A 17,850-nucleotide genomic window follows, 5' to 3' on the forward strand; every position below is an offset into this window, starting at 1 on the left:
GTGAGATTTGCAATACATGAACCACCACATGGGCTAAAGAACATGGAGAGAGAGAAGAGCAATCTACCAGGGGAAATGCCACTTTAATATATCCAGACACAGACATCCTGTTTTTTTGTGTTGTTTGCCAGTCTTGACCAATAGGATTCTTAAACTTCAGGTACCCCAGTTGTTCCTAACTGTAATAGTTGTAAGTAGTTGTTGTTGTTGTTGTTGTTTAGTCGTTTAGTCGTGTCCGACTCTTCGTGACCCCATGGACCAGAGAACGCCAGGCACCTCTGTCCTCCACTGCCTCCCGCAGTTTGGTCAAACTCATGCTGGTAACCTCGAAAACACTATCCAACCATCTCGTCCTCTGCCGTCCCCTTCTCCTTGTGCCCTCCATCTTTCCCAACATCAGGGTCTTCTCCAGGGAGTCTTCTCTTCTCATGAGGTGGCCAAAGTACTGGAGCCTCAGCTTCACAATCTGTCCTTCCAGTGAGCACTCAGGGTTGATTTCCTTCAGTATGGAGAGGTTTGATCTTCTTGCAGTCCATGGGACTCTCAAGAGTCTCCTCCAGCACCATAAGTAGTACTGCAGTATTAAAACCCAGTAAACTTTCTAATGCTTTAGAACCCATCTTTAGTTCAAAGCCCGGGGGCTGGATCCGGCCCAATTGCCTTCTAAATCCAGCCCGCGGGTGGTCCAGGAATCAACGTGTTTTTACATGAGTAGAATGTATCCTTTTATTTAAAATGTATCTCTGGGTTATTTGTAGGGCATAGGATTCCGTTCATATTTTTTTTCAAAATATAGTCCAGCCCCACACAAGGTCTGAGGGACAGTGGGCCGGCCCCCTGCTGGAAAGGTTTGCTGACCCCTGGTTCAGACAATTAAAAAACGTTTTCCCTTTTCAACTTTATTTTTTTGTAGGTAAATTTAAATATCATGCATGAAAAATGTGGGCAAGCTAGGATGTATTCCTGGTGGAACAAAATACTAAAGATGGCAATGCTATAAGTATGGAAACTGCAATTATATTTAAAATAGAACTGCAGTTATATAGCGAGATATAATGTAGTGCAACCAGGCATCTGCTCATGCAGTGAGGCTTCTCCCTCCTCCTCCACACTCCCAAAATCTGTTTTGCAGGGGTTGGGGTATCTCCATAGCAGATATGGGGGCAAACAGGAGAGGAGAAACCAGAGACCTTGTCACACAAATTGCCCGTTGGATATTATTCACAGAAGTAATGCACACAGTAGACTGAAATAAGTAAAGTTAAGTAACAAGTCCGCTGATTTTTATGGGTATATTCTGAGTATGACTTTGTTGGATATCCCCTGATCAAGTAACAATACTAATATCATCTGTATTTATCATAAGTAAATGAGGCTTATTTAGAGACACAAAATGAAATATCCTGTTTGAAAGCTGTATTTATTTAGTGCCAACAGAAAGAGTCAGTACAATATTTGATTATTACATTCTTTGGCACAACTCTCTGAAGCATATTATAACTACCGAAGTAAAATAAAGCATATTCTTAATCCTTCTTTCCCTTTCCTAAATTGTCTCCCTTTGTTGAATTCTATACCAGCCCAGTTCACTCATAATGGTAAACCATAGTTAACCCAAGTCTGGAATTATAGATGAAAGGCAATCTAAAAGTACTGTTGACAGACAAATAAATAGCTAATGGTTTACCATGAATGTGTCCATCTGCTCCTTGCTAGCGCAGAGAGAGGAAGAAACATGATCTCTGGCTTAGCATTATCATCAGTAAGGGAAGAACAATTTACAGAGCAAAACAAACTACAGTCTATGTTTGGATGTAACACTAAGCCAGAGATCATGGTTTGTTTCATCTGTGTAGAGGGCTGCCCTCTGGTACTCAGTAAAACACCACACACATTAATAGGGCTATATAAATAAATATACTTCATTCTCCCTTTGACATCTCAAAGTGGCTTACATGGGCTCCCGGTAGTCCCTCTCTCTTTCTCAGGCACTGATGAAGCCCAAAGCTGGGCTCATGCTTTGTCTTTCTTCAAACAAACCACAAGCTGTGACCAAGGTTTGTTACGTAAGAGCCTTAAGCCAAACCATGACTTCACTTCCAGCAGCACAGTAGAAATCAGAGAGATGTGAAGCAATCTCAGTTTTTACTCTGTTCCCCATCATGTTGTGTAGTTGCTTTTTAACTGTGATTTATACTGCCCAAATGGAAACAAATCCCAGAGATGCAAATCGAAGACACTACCAAGTAGTGAATGCAAAATACAGCAGTCCAGTTCAGACACTACCACACATCACCAACGCCATGGGACTTCCATGCATTTTGAAATTTTTAGAAGTTCTTGAGCTTGTGCCCCCTTCAGATGATCTCCCTCTCCCGGCTCAGAGCCTAGTCTGCAGATCCATTGTTAATATTTCTGCACAGGATATGTCATCATCCAGACCTGCCAGGTTGTTTGGACATGCCCAGACATTAGCGGAAGATTTTTGCTGTTGGCTTCAAATTGGAACCGGACCAAAAAAAAGTAGTTCTAAACTTTTCAGCATCAGAACAATTCAAATTCACATTCCTGGCAAAGAAAAGGTGTGCTATCACAGCAAATCTGTTTATTGCTGTGTTCTGTAACAATGCAAATTTTTTCCATGAGGATTGGACTTCTCTGTTCTGTGGCACCTTTCCTTATTTTTCCCATGCCGTATAAAGCTCAGACATGGACTCTTTATCCCCACTGCCGCCCCTCTGGAAGGCAGAAATGGCAATTTTCTATAGGAAAAAGCAATTGTCTGCAATTAAACAAGAAAGCCCTGGTATTTTATTCTGATTTCTTTGTCTCACTTCTTTCCCCAAAAAAGTACCCTTCAAGAGACTGTAGAAGACTGAAAAGAGCAGTGTATTTTCGTAGCGTTTTACTTTCCCCCTTCTTTTTAAATACCAACAACAACAAAAAATCCCTTCATAAGGAAGCAGGCTTGCCTTTAAAAAAAACCCACCACGTTTCCGATAGTTTTCTGCTTGGGTGACTACGACTTTGTAGAAAGCGAAAGGAGTGGGGAGTAGGGGGGGAGGAATTCTCCAGATTGTATAAGAAATGAACCTTTGCCTAATCACTTGTTTGTGAATAAGGTAACTTTTTGAAAGCAACATGAGCTCTTTCTCACATTGGTCCTCAGGAGTCTCACATTTTTATATCATCATCATCATCATCATCGCTGCCACCACCATTATTCTTTTGGAGCAAAGCTGAAGTTGTGAGATATAAAGCAGTTCCTGGGGGCAGGGGGTGGGGAGGGGGGGAATGTTCCCAAGCAGATGCCTTTAAGAGACAGAAATCATGAATTTCTTGAATTGCGACCACTCTGGGGGTGGCTACAATGACTTTTCGGCAGTGACAGTAACTCTGCCTTGTCTCTGGGAGCCCTTCTTCGGCCCATTCACTACGGAAAGCTGCTTAAATGCACTTAAGCGCATTAGCATTTGGATGCTCGGGGACCACATTGACCCTCATTTGGAAGGTTTAAATGAGTGAAAGATGGAGCGATTTGTTAGGGCTTTAGAAAACCAGCTTTGGAGAGCAGCGGGTTTTCCGCTTTGGTTTGTTCGGGTGCTTGTTCTAATCTGGTGTGCTGTTTAAAGGCGACCAGACTGATTTGTGACACATGAGTCCAAAGAGCTATTTTTTGGGGGGAGCTTGACCTGATTAGCTAATTTGTGCTTTGAATTTCAATGGTCGGCATCAGAAGTGGGCAGTGGGGGGGGGCGGTGGCTCACTTTTGGGAATGGCTTGGCGGGGGATTACCTCACTGGTAACTGCATACAGACACAGATGGCAAAATGTTAATTACTTGTCAAAAGAGACAAAATGGGGTATGAGGCAAATTGTGAGGATGTGTGGAAAAAGTGATTAGCTGGGGGTTAAAGAGGAGAAAATAAAAAGCAATGGCTGCCTCCATTGGCTTGGTGTTCCCTACCTTACCTTTCCCTTCTCTGCCTGTGTTCCCCATAACACAATCTCATTAACTGAGAAACCTTTGGAGCTTGTTTTCAAACGGCTGACCTACATTAAAACAGGCAGGACATCGTTCTTCGGAGACATGACTCTTTTAAAATCTAGCCTGTGCAGGTTCCTATTGGTTACTCCAGTGTAACAGCACAGTAGTTTCTAGGTGGCAGAACTCAGAATCTGAAAGCAAGTAGAAGTTCCAGCAGATTGCTTTGTTGTACCTATGTGGAACCAAAGGAAAAAGAGAGTTAGCTTTAAAATTCATACCACCAGGGGGGAAAAAAGAAAGTGTATTTCTTTTATACTGCACTTGGAAAGCTGAAATGGTTTTTGTTTTTAAGATCCCAAATTCATGGAGTTTGTTGCGATAAAAGAGTAAAGGAGGCAGATCTGTCGCTGCTTCCTTACCTGTCTTGGATTCCAAAGACATCACTAGGGCTAGTCACCATAATAAAAAAACACACCAGGGTTTTCTGTATCTGCGGGGAAATCATGTCTCAGTGGTAGAGCACATATTTTTTCATGAAAGTTCAGTTTCTACCATTTCCGGATAAAATTGTCAGATGAAAGGAAGGACCTGTGCTTGAGACCCTGGAGAGCCTATCAGAGTAAGCAATGTTATGGACAATTAGTTGGACCTGGTAGAAGGCAAGTTCCCCTGTTCCTCTTAGGATGGTTGTGGGTCAGGGGATACCCAGAGCACTTATTATCAGGACAGTGATTCTCAACCCATGTCACCCTGAGCCTCCTCAAGTTTTAAAGACGCTTAAGGAACTCCCAAAGCCAAGTGCCATCTGAGGGCAGCTTCTGTTGTTAACATAGGAGCACTGGGCAGAAGATGCTTTCTACACTCAAAATGTAACATCCTAAACAGGGATCCATGCATTTTCCTTTGTGGGCTTTTGCAGGAATTGTACCCTTCCCTGAAACACATCCATCCTGCTTTAGGAGAGCGGTCCAGCTTCCCATTTTGGTACTTTCTATCCTACACATCTGGTTGTCCTTCCAAACTGCCTTTTCAGAATCAAAGCAAAGGATTGGTGAAATTTCTCACATAGGTGGGGAATAAATATGCTAGTATAAAAGATTATGAAGTTCTCCTAACTGTAAGGGAACAATTAAAGTATGTGGGGTTGTAAGCAGAAACTGTGTTATCCTATCTATAAATTGTGTTCTTGAATTTTACAAATGATCATCTGATTTTTGTGTGGGAGCAAAGGAGCAGTAAAGAAGGTTACTCCTCCCCCCTCTTTTTTTTTGACTGAGTTAAATTGGGACTCTGGTGGGAGCCAACAGTAGTCATATTCAGAACAGACACATTGCAATAAATGGACCTACTCAGATTAAAGTTGCCTGTTACTCTGTAGCTTCAACTAATATTTTGCAAAGGAGGTGGAATTCTTCTGTGTCATGTCGTATTAAAAATGTTTTTAACAAACAAATCTTTGTTTCTTTTCTCTCTCTCTTTGTGTATGCTTCCCTTTAACAGACACTTTGTGCAAAGGCTACAATGCAGACTGTCCGGGCTGCCGACACTAATGAAGTAGTCAAGCTTATATTCCGTGAATCCGATAATGACCGAAAGGTAGGTAAAAAAATGCAGTCATTGACATTGAAGAGAGCACAGATATAACTGAACATCCCCGACCCAGTTTACATTCTAGATTCAAGGAACAAAAAACACTTGCTGACTTCAGTGGAAGAAATAAGCCCGTTTAGTTACAAAAACGTTTGTCTAATTTTGAATTCTGGGCAATTGAGGAGCCACATTATTCAGTGACTGGTCTTCCCTCAATAGTCTGGGTTCTCAGCCTTGAATTATTGATATTTGTTGAATCCCAATAAAACCCAAGGAGTCAAGATTCCATACTTTGAAACATCACTTGACAATTTTCTGCGACAGAGCACACGACTTCTGTACTTCTAAGGCGAATATGTCAAGAGCAGAATATACGGGGTTGTATCCAGTGCCACTATTCTGTTCACACAACTGACCTGCGTGCGCAATGGAACTTCTGCCCACTTTGGGAACCACTGGATTAGAGTATTGAATGCTGAGATTCTAGGATTCAAAGGCCCACTCAGCCATGAAGCCCTCTGGGTGTCATTTGGCCAGTCTCCGACTCTTAGCCAAACCTACCTCACAGAGTTGTTGTGAGGGAAAATTGGAAGGTGGAAGAAGAACCATGTACAGCACCTCGAGTTCCTGGGGGGGAAATGTGGAAGATAAATGTTATCATAGTAATAGTGGGGCAGTTTTAGATTTATAGTACCGGCATCCCACCCACTTATAGACGTTCTGCTTGTGCATGGCCGCTTTTACGTGGGATGCCATGAGATAAACAAATCAATTGAAACAGTGCGCCTTCCCCCATTCAGAGCCACTGCCTGGAAGTCACTCTCAGCCTCTTGTTCACTGCAGTGGGAGGGCAGTGGCCCGAGTGAGGGAAGGCTTGGGACAAGCCGGTCAGCAGCCATGAGCGGCTTCCAGACAGCAGCCCTGGTGGCACACAAGTCTCTCTCTCTTTCTCCTCCCTGCACACACTCCCTATTAAAGTGAGGTGCTCTCCACTTTACGCAGTTTCAGTGATGCGTGCAGGGGCCTGAAATGTAACCCCCACGTAAGCAAGGGACGCCTGTACTGTCTCCACCCCGCACCCCACCCCATTTACTGGATTTTACATGGGTTTTATATTGATTTATGCTTCTTGTGCTGGCGTTTAAGTTGACCTGCTGCTGATCTTTGGTGTTGTTGGTTGATTTTAGGTAGTATCCAATGGTGTCCCTCACCCTGAAGGAAGGCTTTTTGATCCAGTGGAGGCTTCTGTAAGTGGAATGGGGGCACCCCACCCCTACCCCGCAGCTCCACCACATTGGGGGGGGCACATGAGAGCAGGCATTGGGTGGAGGCCACAGGGGGGAGGGGGAATCAGCTCACTTAACAAATAACTGTAGCCCCCAGTAGATCAAAGAGCCTTCCATCAGCATGGGGGAAACCCACTTGTGATCTTTGAAGTTGATATATATGCCCAGACTTAGTTGGTGGCTGGTATAGAACTTGTAATTAATATCTAACTAACCAACCAACCAACCAACCAACCAGCACCCATCTAAGAACTACTTCTCACATTCATTTCTCCCAGTGCAAGTATAGTGGCATGTATGAAAATATTTGTAATCCTTCTCCTAGGGATGTCCCAAGAATATCGGCTTCCTGCATCCAATTTCTGACTAGCAAGTTTATGGAGGGAAGTTGCATAACACCTCCTATAGTGTTGGGTTTTGGGTGGGGAGGGGAAGCACAATGTGAGAAGGGCCCTATGTATCCTAAAATTATGTTTGCCCTCCCCTTATTAAGAAATAATAGTAATAATTTTATTAATTATACTCCACCCATCTGGCTAGGTTTCCCCAGCCATTCAAGGTGCCTTACAGAACATATAAAAACATTGCCAAACATTAAAAAACTTCCTGATACAGGGCTGCCTTCTGATGTCTTTTATCTCCTTGACATCCGAAGGGAAGGTGTTCTACAGGGAGGGTGCCACTACCGAGAAGGCCCTCTGCCTGGTTCTGTAACTTAGTGTCTTGCAGTGAGGGAACCACCAGAAGGCCCTCGGTGCTGGACCTCAGTGTTCGGGCTGAGCGATGGGGGTGGAGATGCTCCTTCAGGTATCATGGGCTGAGGCTGTTTAAAGTTCAGCACAAATACTTTGAATTGTGCTCAGAAATGTACTGGTAGCCAGTGAAGATTCTTTAGGACCGGTGTTTTATGGTCCCAGTGGCCGCTCCCAGTCACCAGTCTAGCTGCCACATTCTGGATTAGTCCTAGTTTCTGAACTACATTGTTCTTAAGGCTTTGTATGTTTGCTTTGGTTGGTGGAGGGGAGGTTGCTGTTGTTTCGTTTGTTTGTTTTGCTTCAAAAAGTCAGAAGGAGTCTTGATTTAATGGTGAAGAAAACAGGGATTGAGAAACACAATTTGGGAGAATGCCCTTGTTAATGCCCATGTGAAACTATCATTTTTTAAATACTTTACAAGCTCTTTCTTCTTCTTTTCCAGGTTATGCTACAATTAGAAAAGAAACTCTTTGACTATTTTAATCAAGATGTTTTTAGAGATAACAATGGCACTGCGGTGAGTTTCCAGCTGTACAATTGCATTTTATAAATGTAACGCTCTGCTCTTGAACCCTGGATGCTCCAAGGAATATGACTATGCATAGCATGGGAAACATTAATGTCTCTGACATGAGTTTATTTTATTTGTTGGTTTTTTATTTTTACATTTCTAGGAAATGAGCTCACAACCTTTTAAAATGCATTTCAAAGACAAGCAAGCTAAACAGTTTCAAATGAGTAAAATTACATGAGCAAAACCACCACACTTTCCCAAGGGAAACTTGAGTTCTGATTACTTTTTTTTACCGAATTATGGGTTTCCTTAATGTTTTCAACTCGGGTACAAGCAACAAATCACAACTTACCTTGTCATGTTTGTAGAGTTTGTGTTCCTAAGGTTGTAAGCTTTTCTCCCCTAAAATGCTGGATCTTTTTTCAGGTTGCCGCTGAGTATTTCAAAGCAACAGTTGCCAAATTTTAAGCACCTTTTCTTTTTAGATTTGACAAAAGACCAATGTATTTTGTACATAAGTTATTTGTTCCAGGAACAGCTGATATGGTGATGGGGAGGGGTGCCGCAGAGGCAATCCAAGACTCCTGCTGGTGCACTCGTGCAACCCCCACCTCACTGCCACCCTTGCCCCACCCACTGTCCAAGTAAGCCACTGTTTCTCAAACTTTAAGTCTCCAGCTGGACTACAACTCCCATCATCCCTGACCCCTGGTCCTGCTAGCTAGGAATAATGGGAGTTGTAGTACAACAACGGCTGGGGACCCAGATTTGAGAAACACTGAGGTAAGCAGTAGACTTGCCAGTGTTAGCAAGGCAGCTCTGTGGCACCACCCTGGCTGCTCTTGCTGTACATTCATTCTCTGAGATAGTTTGAATGTGTTACTGAATCCTAGGCTAGCACCACAAAGGGCAACCTCAGTATCTCACACGCCTTCCTCTGACATAACTATGTGGGGGAGCATGGAAGCTTTTTCTTCCGTTTTCAATCAGTCACAATCCCAACCCAACAAACTCTGGTTTCACTGTGGTTTGTTGAAACGAGACCATTTTCAACCATGGTTTATGAAGCTGTGGCAACAAACCACAGCTGAAAATTAATCACAGTTTAGGGTTTAGGAAATAAGTCCCATTGAGTTCAGTAGGACTTAACTCCCTGTTCAGTGGGTATGGGGCTGCAGATTTAGCTTGATTGTGCTCAAGGTTAAAGATCTGAATTCCTTTGAGATTACTAGGACTCAAATATATATTGGCCTTTTTGAAGGACAATTCATGATGCAACAAATGGTTAAAATTTTTAATTCTGTTCTACACATCCACCTCTCTTCCCCTATTCTTCCTAATGTCTCAACAAATGAAACCGATTTGTAAAAAAAAAGAAGTTACATGGGGGGGGGACGGACAAGAGAGAGACATTGCACATATCTTTGTAAATCAATAAAATCTTCAATAAAAACAGATTTTTTTAAAAAAAATCTGTTCTACACACAAACAGACAGGCTCATCAAACCTCATATATGTTTACTATCTTCATTTCGTCTCTCATTTGACATTGTGTTAAGGGTAGCATGAAGCAGAATGTTTTCATTAGTGTAACAGAATCATAGTCTATTCCGACTTGGGGGGGGGGGACCTATTATTATCAGAAACCATAGGAGAATCAAAGAACAGTGACACCTTGAAAAGGTTTTTCACATTTGCAGATCTTTCTTGTTGCGTTTGTGGCCCCCAACACCAGCGGGTGTAAATTAACAATGCTTATTGTAAGCCACAAACCTCAATAGTATTGATGTTTGCAGCAGTAAATCTGACTAATAAGGAGATCTACTGCACAAACTAATTTCTTGGAATATCAGGTACTGCTAGGGATGTTCATTTATTTCATCTTTTTATCAATATGAAGACAGGGATACCTTTCACCACATAAGAATGCAATCCTCCTTGTCAGTTCCCATTTCTTTATACAGTGGTACCTTGGTTTTCGAACAGAATGCATTCTGGGAGTCCATTCGACTCCCATAACTGTTCAAAAATCAAAGCGCAGCTTCTGATTGGTTGCAGGAGCGTCCTGCAGCCAATCGGAAGCTGCGCTGGACATCTGGCTTCTGAAAATGTTTCGAAAACCGGAACACACACCGAGGCGTTCGGCTTCCAAGGTATGATTGTACAGTAATATCATGCCAAAGGATTTCTGTTTTATCTTTGCATATATTAATACATATGCCATTCCTATCTTGTTCTTACACTGATTGAATCAGGGCTGCTTCACTCTTCAAGCATGAATGACTGTTGTATGCATCATCACATTTTGGAGCTGTATACCGGGCTTCGTTGGTGCTGTGGTTCAGTCCAGCATTGCTTTTGAAGGTAGTGAAAGTGCAGATTCACTGGGGTAACTACACAGCAATTGGGAGGAGAGGGTTCCCCAATCAGAAGGTGGTTCTTCGAAGCAGATGGAGCCCCATCAACACTTTATATCTCTAGAAATAGTGCAGTAGCTCCTTGCATTGCTCCTCTGAAATTGCTCCAGCTGGAATTGACCTGGGCTTCTTAGAATACCGTACAGGATGCATATATGTTGTGCAATAGATGTGTATTCCATGTGATGGCATACATCAGCTTTCATCATCGGTTTTGAACTACAGTTCCCATCATCCCTGACCAGCTGGAGCTGATGGGAGCTGTAGACCAAAACTTCTGAAGGGCATCAGGCTGGGGAAGACCGGTGTATGCTGTGGGTACCATATATCTCTGAAGGGAAACTTCTTTGCTAGACCAGTTTCCTCCTCCAATCCATTTTAGAAAAGCCTGGCTACATGAGCTGTTTGTTATTTTGGGGCGTATTGAATCCCATTCCTCACCGCTGCACACTTGATGGTTTATAGACTTATTCCAGGACGATGCAGATGATCCTTGAGATGTTTGACTTCTTCTTCCATTACCCCAGCCAGCTTGGCCAATCGACAGGGGTGATAGGAACTGCAGTCGAGCAACATCTGGAGGGCCACAGGCTCGTCACCCTTGATGTACAGGAAATATTGATAGGAATAGCAATCCAATGTGTTGTGCCTTTGGCCTTTTACCCTACCCGTTCAGACATGTGCACATCTGTCACTGAAGGATGATAGGCAAGCAGAGAGCTGAAGCAACATACGAGCCTCTGAACTGCCCCCTGCCATGGAGCTCTTAATATTCTACCTATTTAGAAGTCGACAGTCATATCTGGAGATGAGGAACCTGCTAGCGTGATCTCCCCATTATGGGTGAGGAGATACATAAGGGCACAGTCCTAGGACAGTGGACTGTGAGTGCCGGGGGACTCGTAGACCTTGAGTCCCTGCTAAATATATGAGTATATAAAAAGTAATGGGCATTGGCCGTCTGCTTATACAGATAATTCCCTCTGCATGGAAGGTATGGGGAATTCATGGCCATTATGTAAAAGCTATACTTCAGCGCATAATTTTCAACATAGTGCTATCTCACTAGAAATACTAGCAGCCATAAATAAACAATGAAAAAACCCCAGCTTTCCTCTTTTGATGTATCATATGTGTGTTTCAGTTTATTTTTTAAAGCAACTCGAAAGATTATAATTATATTTGTGCAGTATTTCAGTACCATTTTTTTAATAAAGAAAAGAGGGTGGATGGTGCTAAAGATGATCATTCCTGTTTATGGCAGTTCTTGGCATTCCAGCAGCATTCTGAGCCTCGGTTGGGTTAATTTCCCATGCATGGCTCTTCTCACGTTTGCTCTCAAAGACACAGGCAGGCAGGCAGGCCACTTTAGAACATTATATTTCAAAATCTGTTGCCGTTTCATTTACGCACCGGGAAGCAGGAAATCTTCCAGATCAAGAATGGAAGAAAAAGATAAATGATATAATGAGCCATTGGAGATAATCTAATCTTCATGGTCTAGTTAAACACGCAGCACCATGATCACTAAAAACAAACTACCTATCTAAAAGGATAAATGTCCCTGGGCCAAATTCAACCCAAAAAATCCATCGCATCCTTCATCACCCACCAGCCTTGTACCAGCCTGACAGAAATTTAATTCAAGCTGGCTCCTGAAAATAATTATTGTATTTTAAGAGTAGTAATCATTGGTCGGGACATGATTGAATGTGTCCATGCCTATTGACTTTTTCTATGATTTATAGCTTTGTTTAGTCGATATTCCCATCGAAATTGTATAATTAATTATAAGTGGGGCTGTCAGGTCTGCAGGATGGAGTGCCCTGATGAGTATTTGGGAAGATTAAATTTTCCTTAGCTATACCGACGCAAGGCTTGGGAATTTTCACAGCAATATGGCTGTTGGATAGAGATGTTTTCTTATGTGTATAGCAACTGCTTGAGCTCAAGATCCATTGATTTTCTTCAGAGCCACCTTTTTTTTATCAGTGTGGTGTCTCTTCAGCAACAGTGGAATTTGTGCAGATGTGACAACACCTGACAAATATTTATTATCAACAGGCTACTTTATCATTGTCCATACACTGTTATCTCTTCTTTTTTTACATCGTAATCCAGAAGAAAAATTATTTTAAAAGGTGTAGAAATGGCTAGCACGCTTGTGAAAAATCTGAAATACATGCAAATAACTAGTTCAACAGAAATACTGTGCGATTTCTATTCAGAGCTGCATTTTTCTTAGAGCTGATCCTGTATTTTTCTTTTTTCTTCTCATGACAATAATCTGCTGCTGTTCACCAGCCTTTTAAGCCTATGGGGCCATTTGGGTTTTTAATCAGATGCCATTTTGCTAGCACCGTAGCCCTAATGCACTAACTTGGAAATTACTTTCATAGCTTTAGAAACAGGACTTTGTATAGATGAGACAACAACTGACAAATAATTCATTATCAGCAGGCTACCTTATCATTGCCCATACACTATTATCTCTTCTTTTTTTAACATCACATTCCAGAAGAAAAAATATTTTAAAAGAAATACTCTCTCAGAAACCAATGGAGGGTGCCACCCTTTTCCAAAGCTTAATTCTTACGTGGAAGAAGGTAACCCCCCTTAGCAGCTTTTGGGCAAGGTAGCAGTGAGTGGGGGGGCCCTAGAGCCTTTTTAGGCAACAGAGGATTACCTCAAAGGCACCGTTGTGCTTGTGGGCACCACGTTGGGAAGTTCTGCCATATACACTTGCATAAGGATAAGTCTTGTTGAACTGAGTCGGACTTACTTCTGAGTAGACATGCATAGGATTCCAATGTAAGACAAAAAGAAAAATACTTAGGGCCTCAGTAATTTAACAGTGCAATCTTTAATATACTTAGCAAAAGTAAGTCCTGCTTAATTCAGTGGGGTTTACTCCAAAGTAAGCAGGGTTAGGATTGCAGCCTCATGCAAATTCCCCATGAAAACAAGCAGTAAAACTGTGTTAAATCGCTGGCTAACTGGTGAAATTTGTTGCCCCTCCAGAGTAATTCTACATTGTATATAGCTCGGGAAAACTGGGAAGAAATAGACGTAAACTGAGGAAAAATTATCCTTGGATTGTTATAGTATACGAGTTTCTAACACCCCCCTACAAAGAACACAGCTGAGATACATAGGTTTAGAAACTGCTCCTTTTAATTCTAAATTATAGCTTTATATATGCTATGACTGGGAGCTGCACCCACCATGGGAAGCAGAAAGTAGGTTATGTATCTAGGCTGCACTCCAGAGAGTTTGCTAGAACTGGAAAAGAGCAAAGTTTGATGCTTGTGGTCTCCAGAAGGATGTAACACCTGCATGCATCCTTTTTCCTCCAATGCAGATTGCACCAGGGCCTGATTCCCACTAGCGGATCCACACCTTTGAGATGATACGGGGAAATATTCTGCAGTTGTGGTCTGTGGTAGCCCTTTCACACATACAAGGCATCACCTTAAGTCAGAGTTACTGAGTAGTGAGCCAAACATGCGCCTCAGTTTCCTGAGCCCTCAGCTGCTGATAACCTTAAGATTAGGGGTAACTGCAGAATCCAATTCCAGCCCAGTTTTTGAAGTTCTACTGTGTCTGATCATTCTTATCAGCACAGAACTCAAACTATACAAATCTGTTATTGAGATACAATTCCAGAACTTTGCAAGCTAGGTGAGAAGAGATTTGTGCTCCTCCTTCTATCTGTTTGTAGTAACCGCCGAGTAAATGGTTCTTGCTTTTGTATTTGTTTTTTTTAAAAAAAGTTGTTTTTTAAATGAACTTTACCGCTGCCACAACACGCTCACACACACAAACCAATTTTTGTTTTATGGTTTTTGCCTGTAGAACTGTGCATTAGGGCAATTGTGCTGCTTTTTAGTGAAATTGGACATGCCCCCATGTGCAAAATGCATTCCAAAGTCCTGCTGAAATTCAACCAGGGTGTAACCAAAGATATGTTACAGTCTTGGAACAATTACAAAGCAGAACTGAAGGGATCCGATCATGGCTCATCCAGATTTAAGATTAATCTTCAAAATATGAGTCAAGTGGTATTTCACTGGGCATGACATGATTCACATCTTTAGCCCAGGAAAAATAAGCAAACGAAGAAGTACAGTGCATTCTGCAAGTGACATTCATTTAGAACACAGGGCATGAATTTACAACAGGGGTGAGGAACCTCCATTTTGTAAGCATAATCTGCCTTGTCAGGCTTCCCCATTTAGCACGGTAAGCCAAGTTTTGAGCAAGCCATACACACCTGTCTTACGTTTGGCACCAAGCGCCAGGCAGTTAAAGACAGACCTTCGTCAAAAGGAGCTTTGCAGGCACCGCCACTTGACAGTGCCTGCAAAGCCCCGTTGCTCTGTGGTTCCCTAGCACCTAACAACCAACTGAGAAGCGCTGCACAAGGGACTTTTATTCCTCCTTCCAGTAGTTTCATCACCCTCTCTAGTAGCCTGAGAGAATGCAGCCATGGCTTATTCCTGATATTAAATTCCCCTTATTTCCTATCTGAAAGTATGTCTGACAGTTTGACTGACTTTCTCATATGGGCCCATAATCCTTTCTAATCTTTGGCTTTAACTGTTGACCATATCTGGAACATGGTGTTTGATCTGCTTGCCGATCATTCATGAGAAGAGTATGCTTCTGATCGTTGAGCCTTATTCTCGTCATTCGTTTTCTTAGCATTTGCTGTATCTACGCCTCTGTCTCCTGATTCATGTGGTACACCTATCAGTTCCAATTGCCCTTCTGTTTAGAGTGTGACTCTTTGAAATTTGCTTGGAAAAATATTGTCTGTTGGCACCAAAGAAGATGCAGGAGTCATAAAAATAAAGAGAATTGAACCCCACCCTGGGGTTGCTGTGGTGTCACAGGATGACCTGAGAGAAAAGTTCAGACAGAAAGGATTGGAAAAGTGGAGCTAGAAGGGCTGAATTTCTTATTTTGAAGGCATTTATAATTCTTGCTGGCTCCTTGGTAAAAACTGAGCTGAGTTCATTTTTAGCAAGCCAGTCAGTATACATGTATGTTGCTGGTTGGATGAAATAATATTATTATATGTGGAGGGCTGAATTTAGAATAAACTTGCATTCTTATATTTACAAACTTCCCCCTTTGGTTGACTTAATCACAAACAAAAGACTGGATCCATATATATCATTGTGACATTTTCTAGCAGATCCAAAATATTTTGATACATTTCATAAAAGAGATTTGTCCCTGAAGCATATATACTAGTTAACAACTGGACTTCATTAAAGGGAACACTTCCAAGTGCCCTTTGATTATGGAACTTTAATAAATTCATATAGAGAAGAAAAGTTATCTGTAATAAGGTGCAAAGCACTTCTGTTTACAAAGTGTGTATATGTCTTTCCAAAATTCAAAATAATTTGGTATTTTTTAAGAGAATCTAGCAAGAATTTTTAAAGGGGAGGAAAACAGGTGGCAGAAATCTGATTTTTTTAAAAAAAAAATGCTTCAAAGTAAATCCCAAGAAGAACAGATGAGAGAGGAGATAAGATAGAGGTTTCCAATCAGCAAAAGACCTTTTACGAAGCTTTGATAAGCATGTGTGTGAATGGGTGCACATGAAGGTTAAGGAAATGGCATCACTGAAAATGTATTAATCAATAGACAAGATATAGCACAATGCACTCTTCCCAATGGCCTTGGCTCTGACCCTTTTAAAGATAATGGGAATACTGCCCACTAAGAACTAGATTAGGGCGATCAAACGCATTTCATCAGGGTTTGACTTGAACCCTGATCCCAGAGGTGAAAAGGCAGAGGTTTATCCACTACGCCATCCAGCCCCTGTCCAGATAAAATCTTGAATATGATGTATAAGGGGTAAATTAAGACGAGGGAAAGGAACTGATAGCTCAGCATCACAGTTGCCTAGGATTTGGGCGGAAGGGTGAATGGGTGGTAACATGCAAAGGAATATTGGAACAATCAGTGTGTTGGTCTTCTTAAAATGAGAACCGTTCTGCGAGGAGATTATAGCAAATAATTTAAAGAAGAATGCAGTGCTTGGAACTAGCATTTTCTTCGGAGTAATTCTGCTTTCTGTCTATGGCACAAAGTGTTGTGGACTATAGCACTGTGGCCACCCTTATTATACAATCTTGAATCCAGGGAAAACATGCATGGATGAGCCCCTAGATTATTTTGGAACTCACATAATGCAGATAGTGGGAATGGAGGACTAAGCTACAGTGGTGCCTCACAAGACAAAATTAATCCATTCCGTGAGGCTCTTCGTATAGCGGTTTATTCGTCTTGCGAAGCAAGCCCATTGACAGTTTAGCGGATTAGCGCTATTAGCGGTTTAGCAGCTTTTAGCGATCAGCTGTTAAGTGGCTTATCAGCTGATAAGCGGCTTAGCGGCTTAGGAAAAGGGGGAGAATGGGGGGGGAAACCCGCAGGAACTCGCAAGACATTTTCGTCTTGCGAAGCAAGCCCATAGGGAAATTCGTTTTGGGAAGCGCCTCCAAAACGGAAAACCCTTTCGTCTAGCGGGTTTTCCGTCTTGCGAGGCGTTCGTCTTGCGGGGCACCACTGTACCTTACTCGGCCAATAGCTCAACAGGTCAGAGTGCCATTCTGGTAAAGGTGAGGCTGTGGGTTTGAATCTTATGAAGAGAGGGCAGATGAAGGAATGCGGGTCCTCCTTCATACAATTGCTGTAGCTCAGTGCCATGCAACAGAAGCCATGTCTGATCACCAGCATCTCCTGGTAAGATCTAGGAATGGTCCTTGTCTGGAATGCCAAAAAGCTGCTACCAGTCAGTGTAGACTAAGGAGGGAGGAATCTCTATTCCTGCAGATGCTGCTGGACTACAGCTCCCATCATCTCTGACCATTAATCATGGTGGTTGAGGCTGCTGGCAATTGGAGCCCAACAACATCTGGAGAGCTACAGGTTCCTCACCCTAGGTGTAGATAAATACTGAGTGGTACAGACCAATGGTCTGACTTGGTATAAGGCAGCTAGCTTTCTGTGTTCCTGGAACTTTTCCCACTTCTGGAGGAGTCTCTGGTAGCTTGGTGTCCCCTGTAGAATGTAAGTCTCCTTCCCCCGACTTCTGTTAATACATCCCAGGTGTATTTTATAGTACTGACTAACTCACTCATAGAAGCTCATATGGAGGCACTTATTTAGCTCTGTGACATTTTGCTTTTGCTTTTATTTGAAAAATAAGTCCAATGACCACACTAGCACCCGCGTCCAGGGAATAAGCCACAGCGCAGAGCATATCTCAAGGGCCTGAACC

General features: G+C 42.3%; 1 protein-coding gene across 4 annotated transcripts in view; it reads left to right on the plus strand.

Annotated features, from left to right (window-relative positions):
- Positions 1 to 17,850, plus strand: part of INPP5A (inositol polyphosphate-5-phosphatase A) — a 227,122-nt gene that overhangs the window by 174,358 nt on the left and 34,914 nt on the right. For 2 of the 4 annotated variants that reach the window (XM_081912811.1, XM_081912812.1), the window contains exons 10-12: positions 5,489 to 5,584; positions 6,766 to 6,825; positions 8,062 to 8,136. In XM_081912811.1, the coding sequence (XP_081768937.1) occupies positions 5,489 to 5,584; positions 6,766 to 6,825; positions 8,062 to 8,136 (231 nt within the window). The remainder of the gene's footprint in view (positions 1 to 5,488; positions 5,585 to 6,765; positions 6,826 to 8,061; positions 8,137 to 17,850) is intronic. The other 2 variants (XM_081912813.1, XM_081912814.1) reach the window with 1 other exon arrangement.

This window comes from Podarcis melisellensis (genome assembly GCF_964234715.1).
Source record: "Podarcis melisellensis genome assembly, chromosome: 5".
Taxonomy (NCBI): Eukaryota; Metazoa; Chordata; class Lepidosauria; order Squamata; family Lacertidae; genus Podarcis; species Podarcis melisellensis.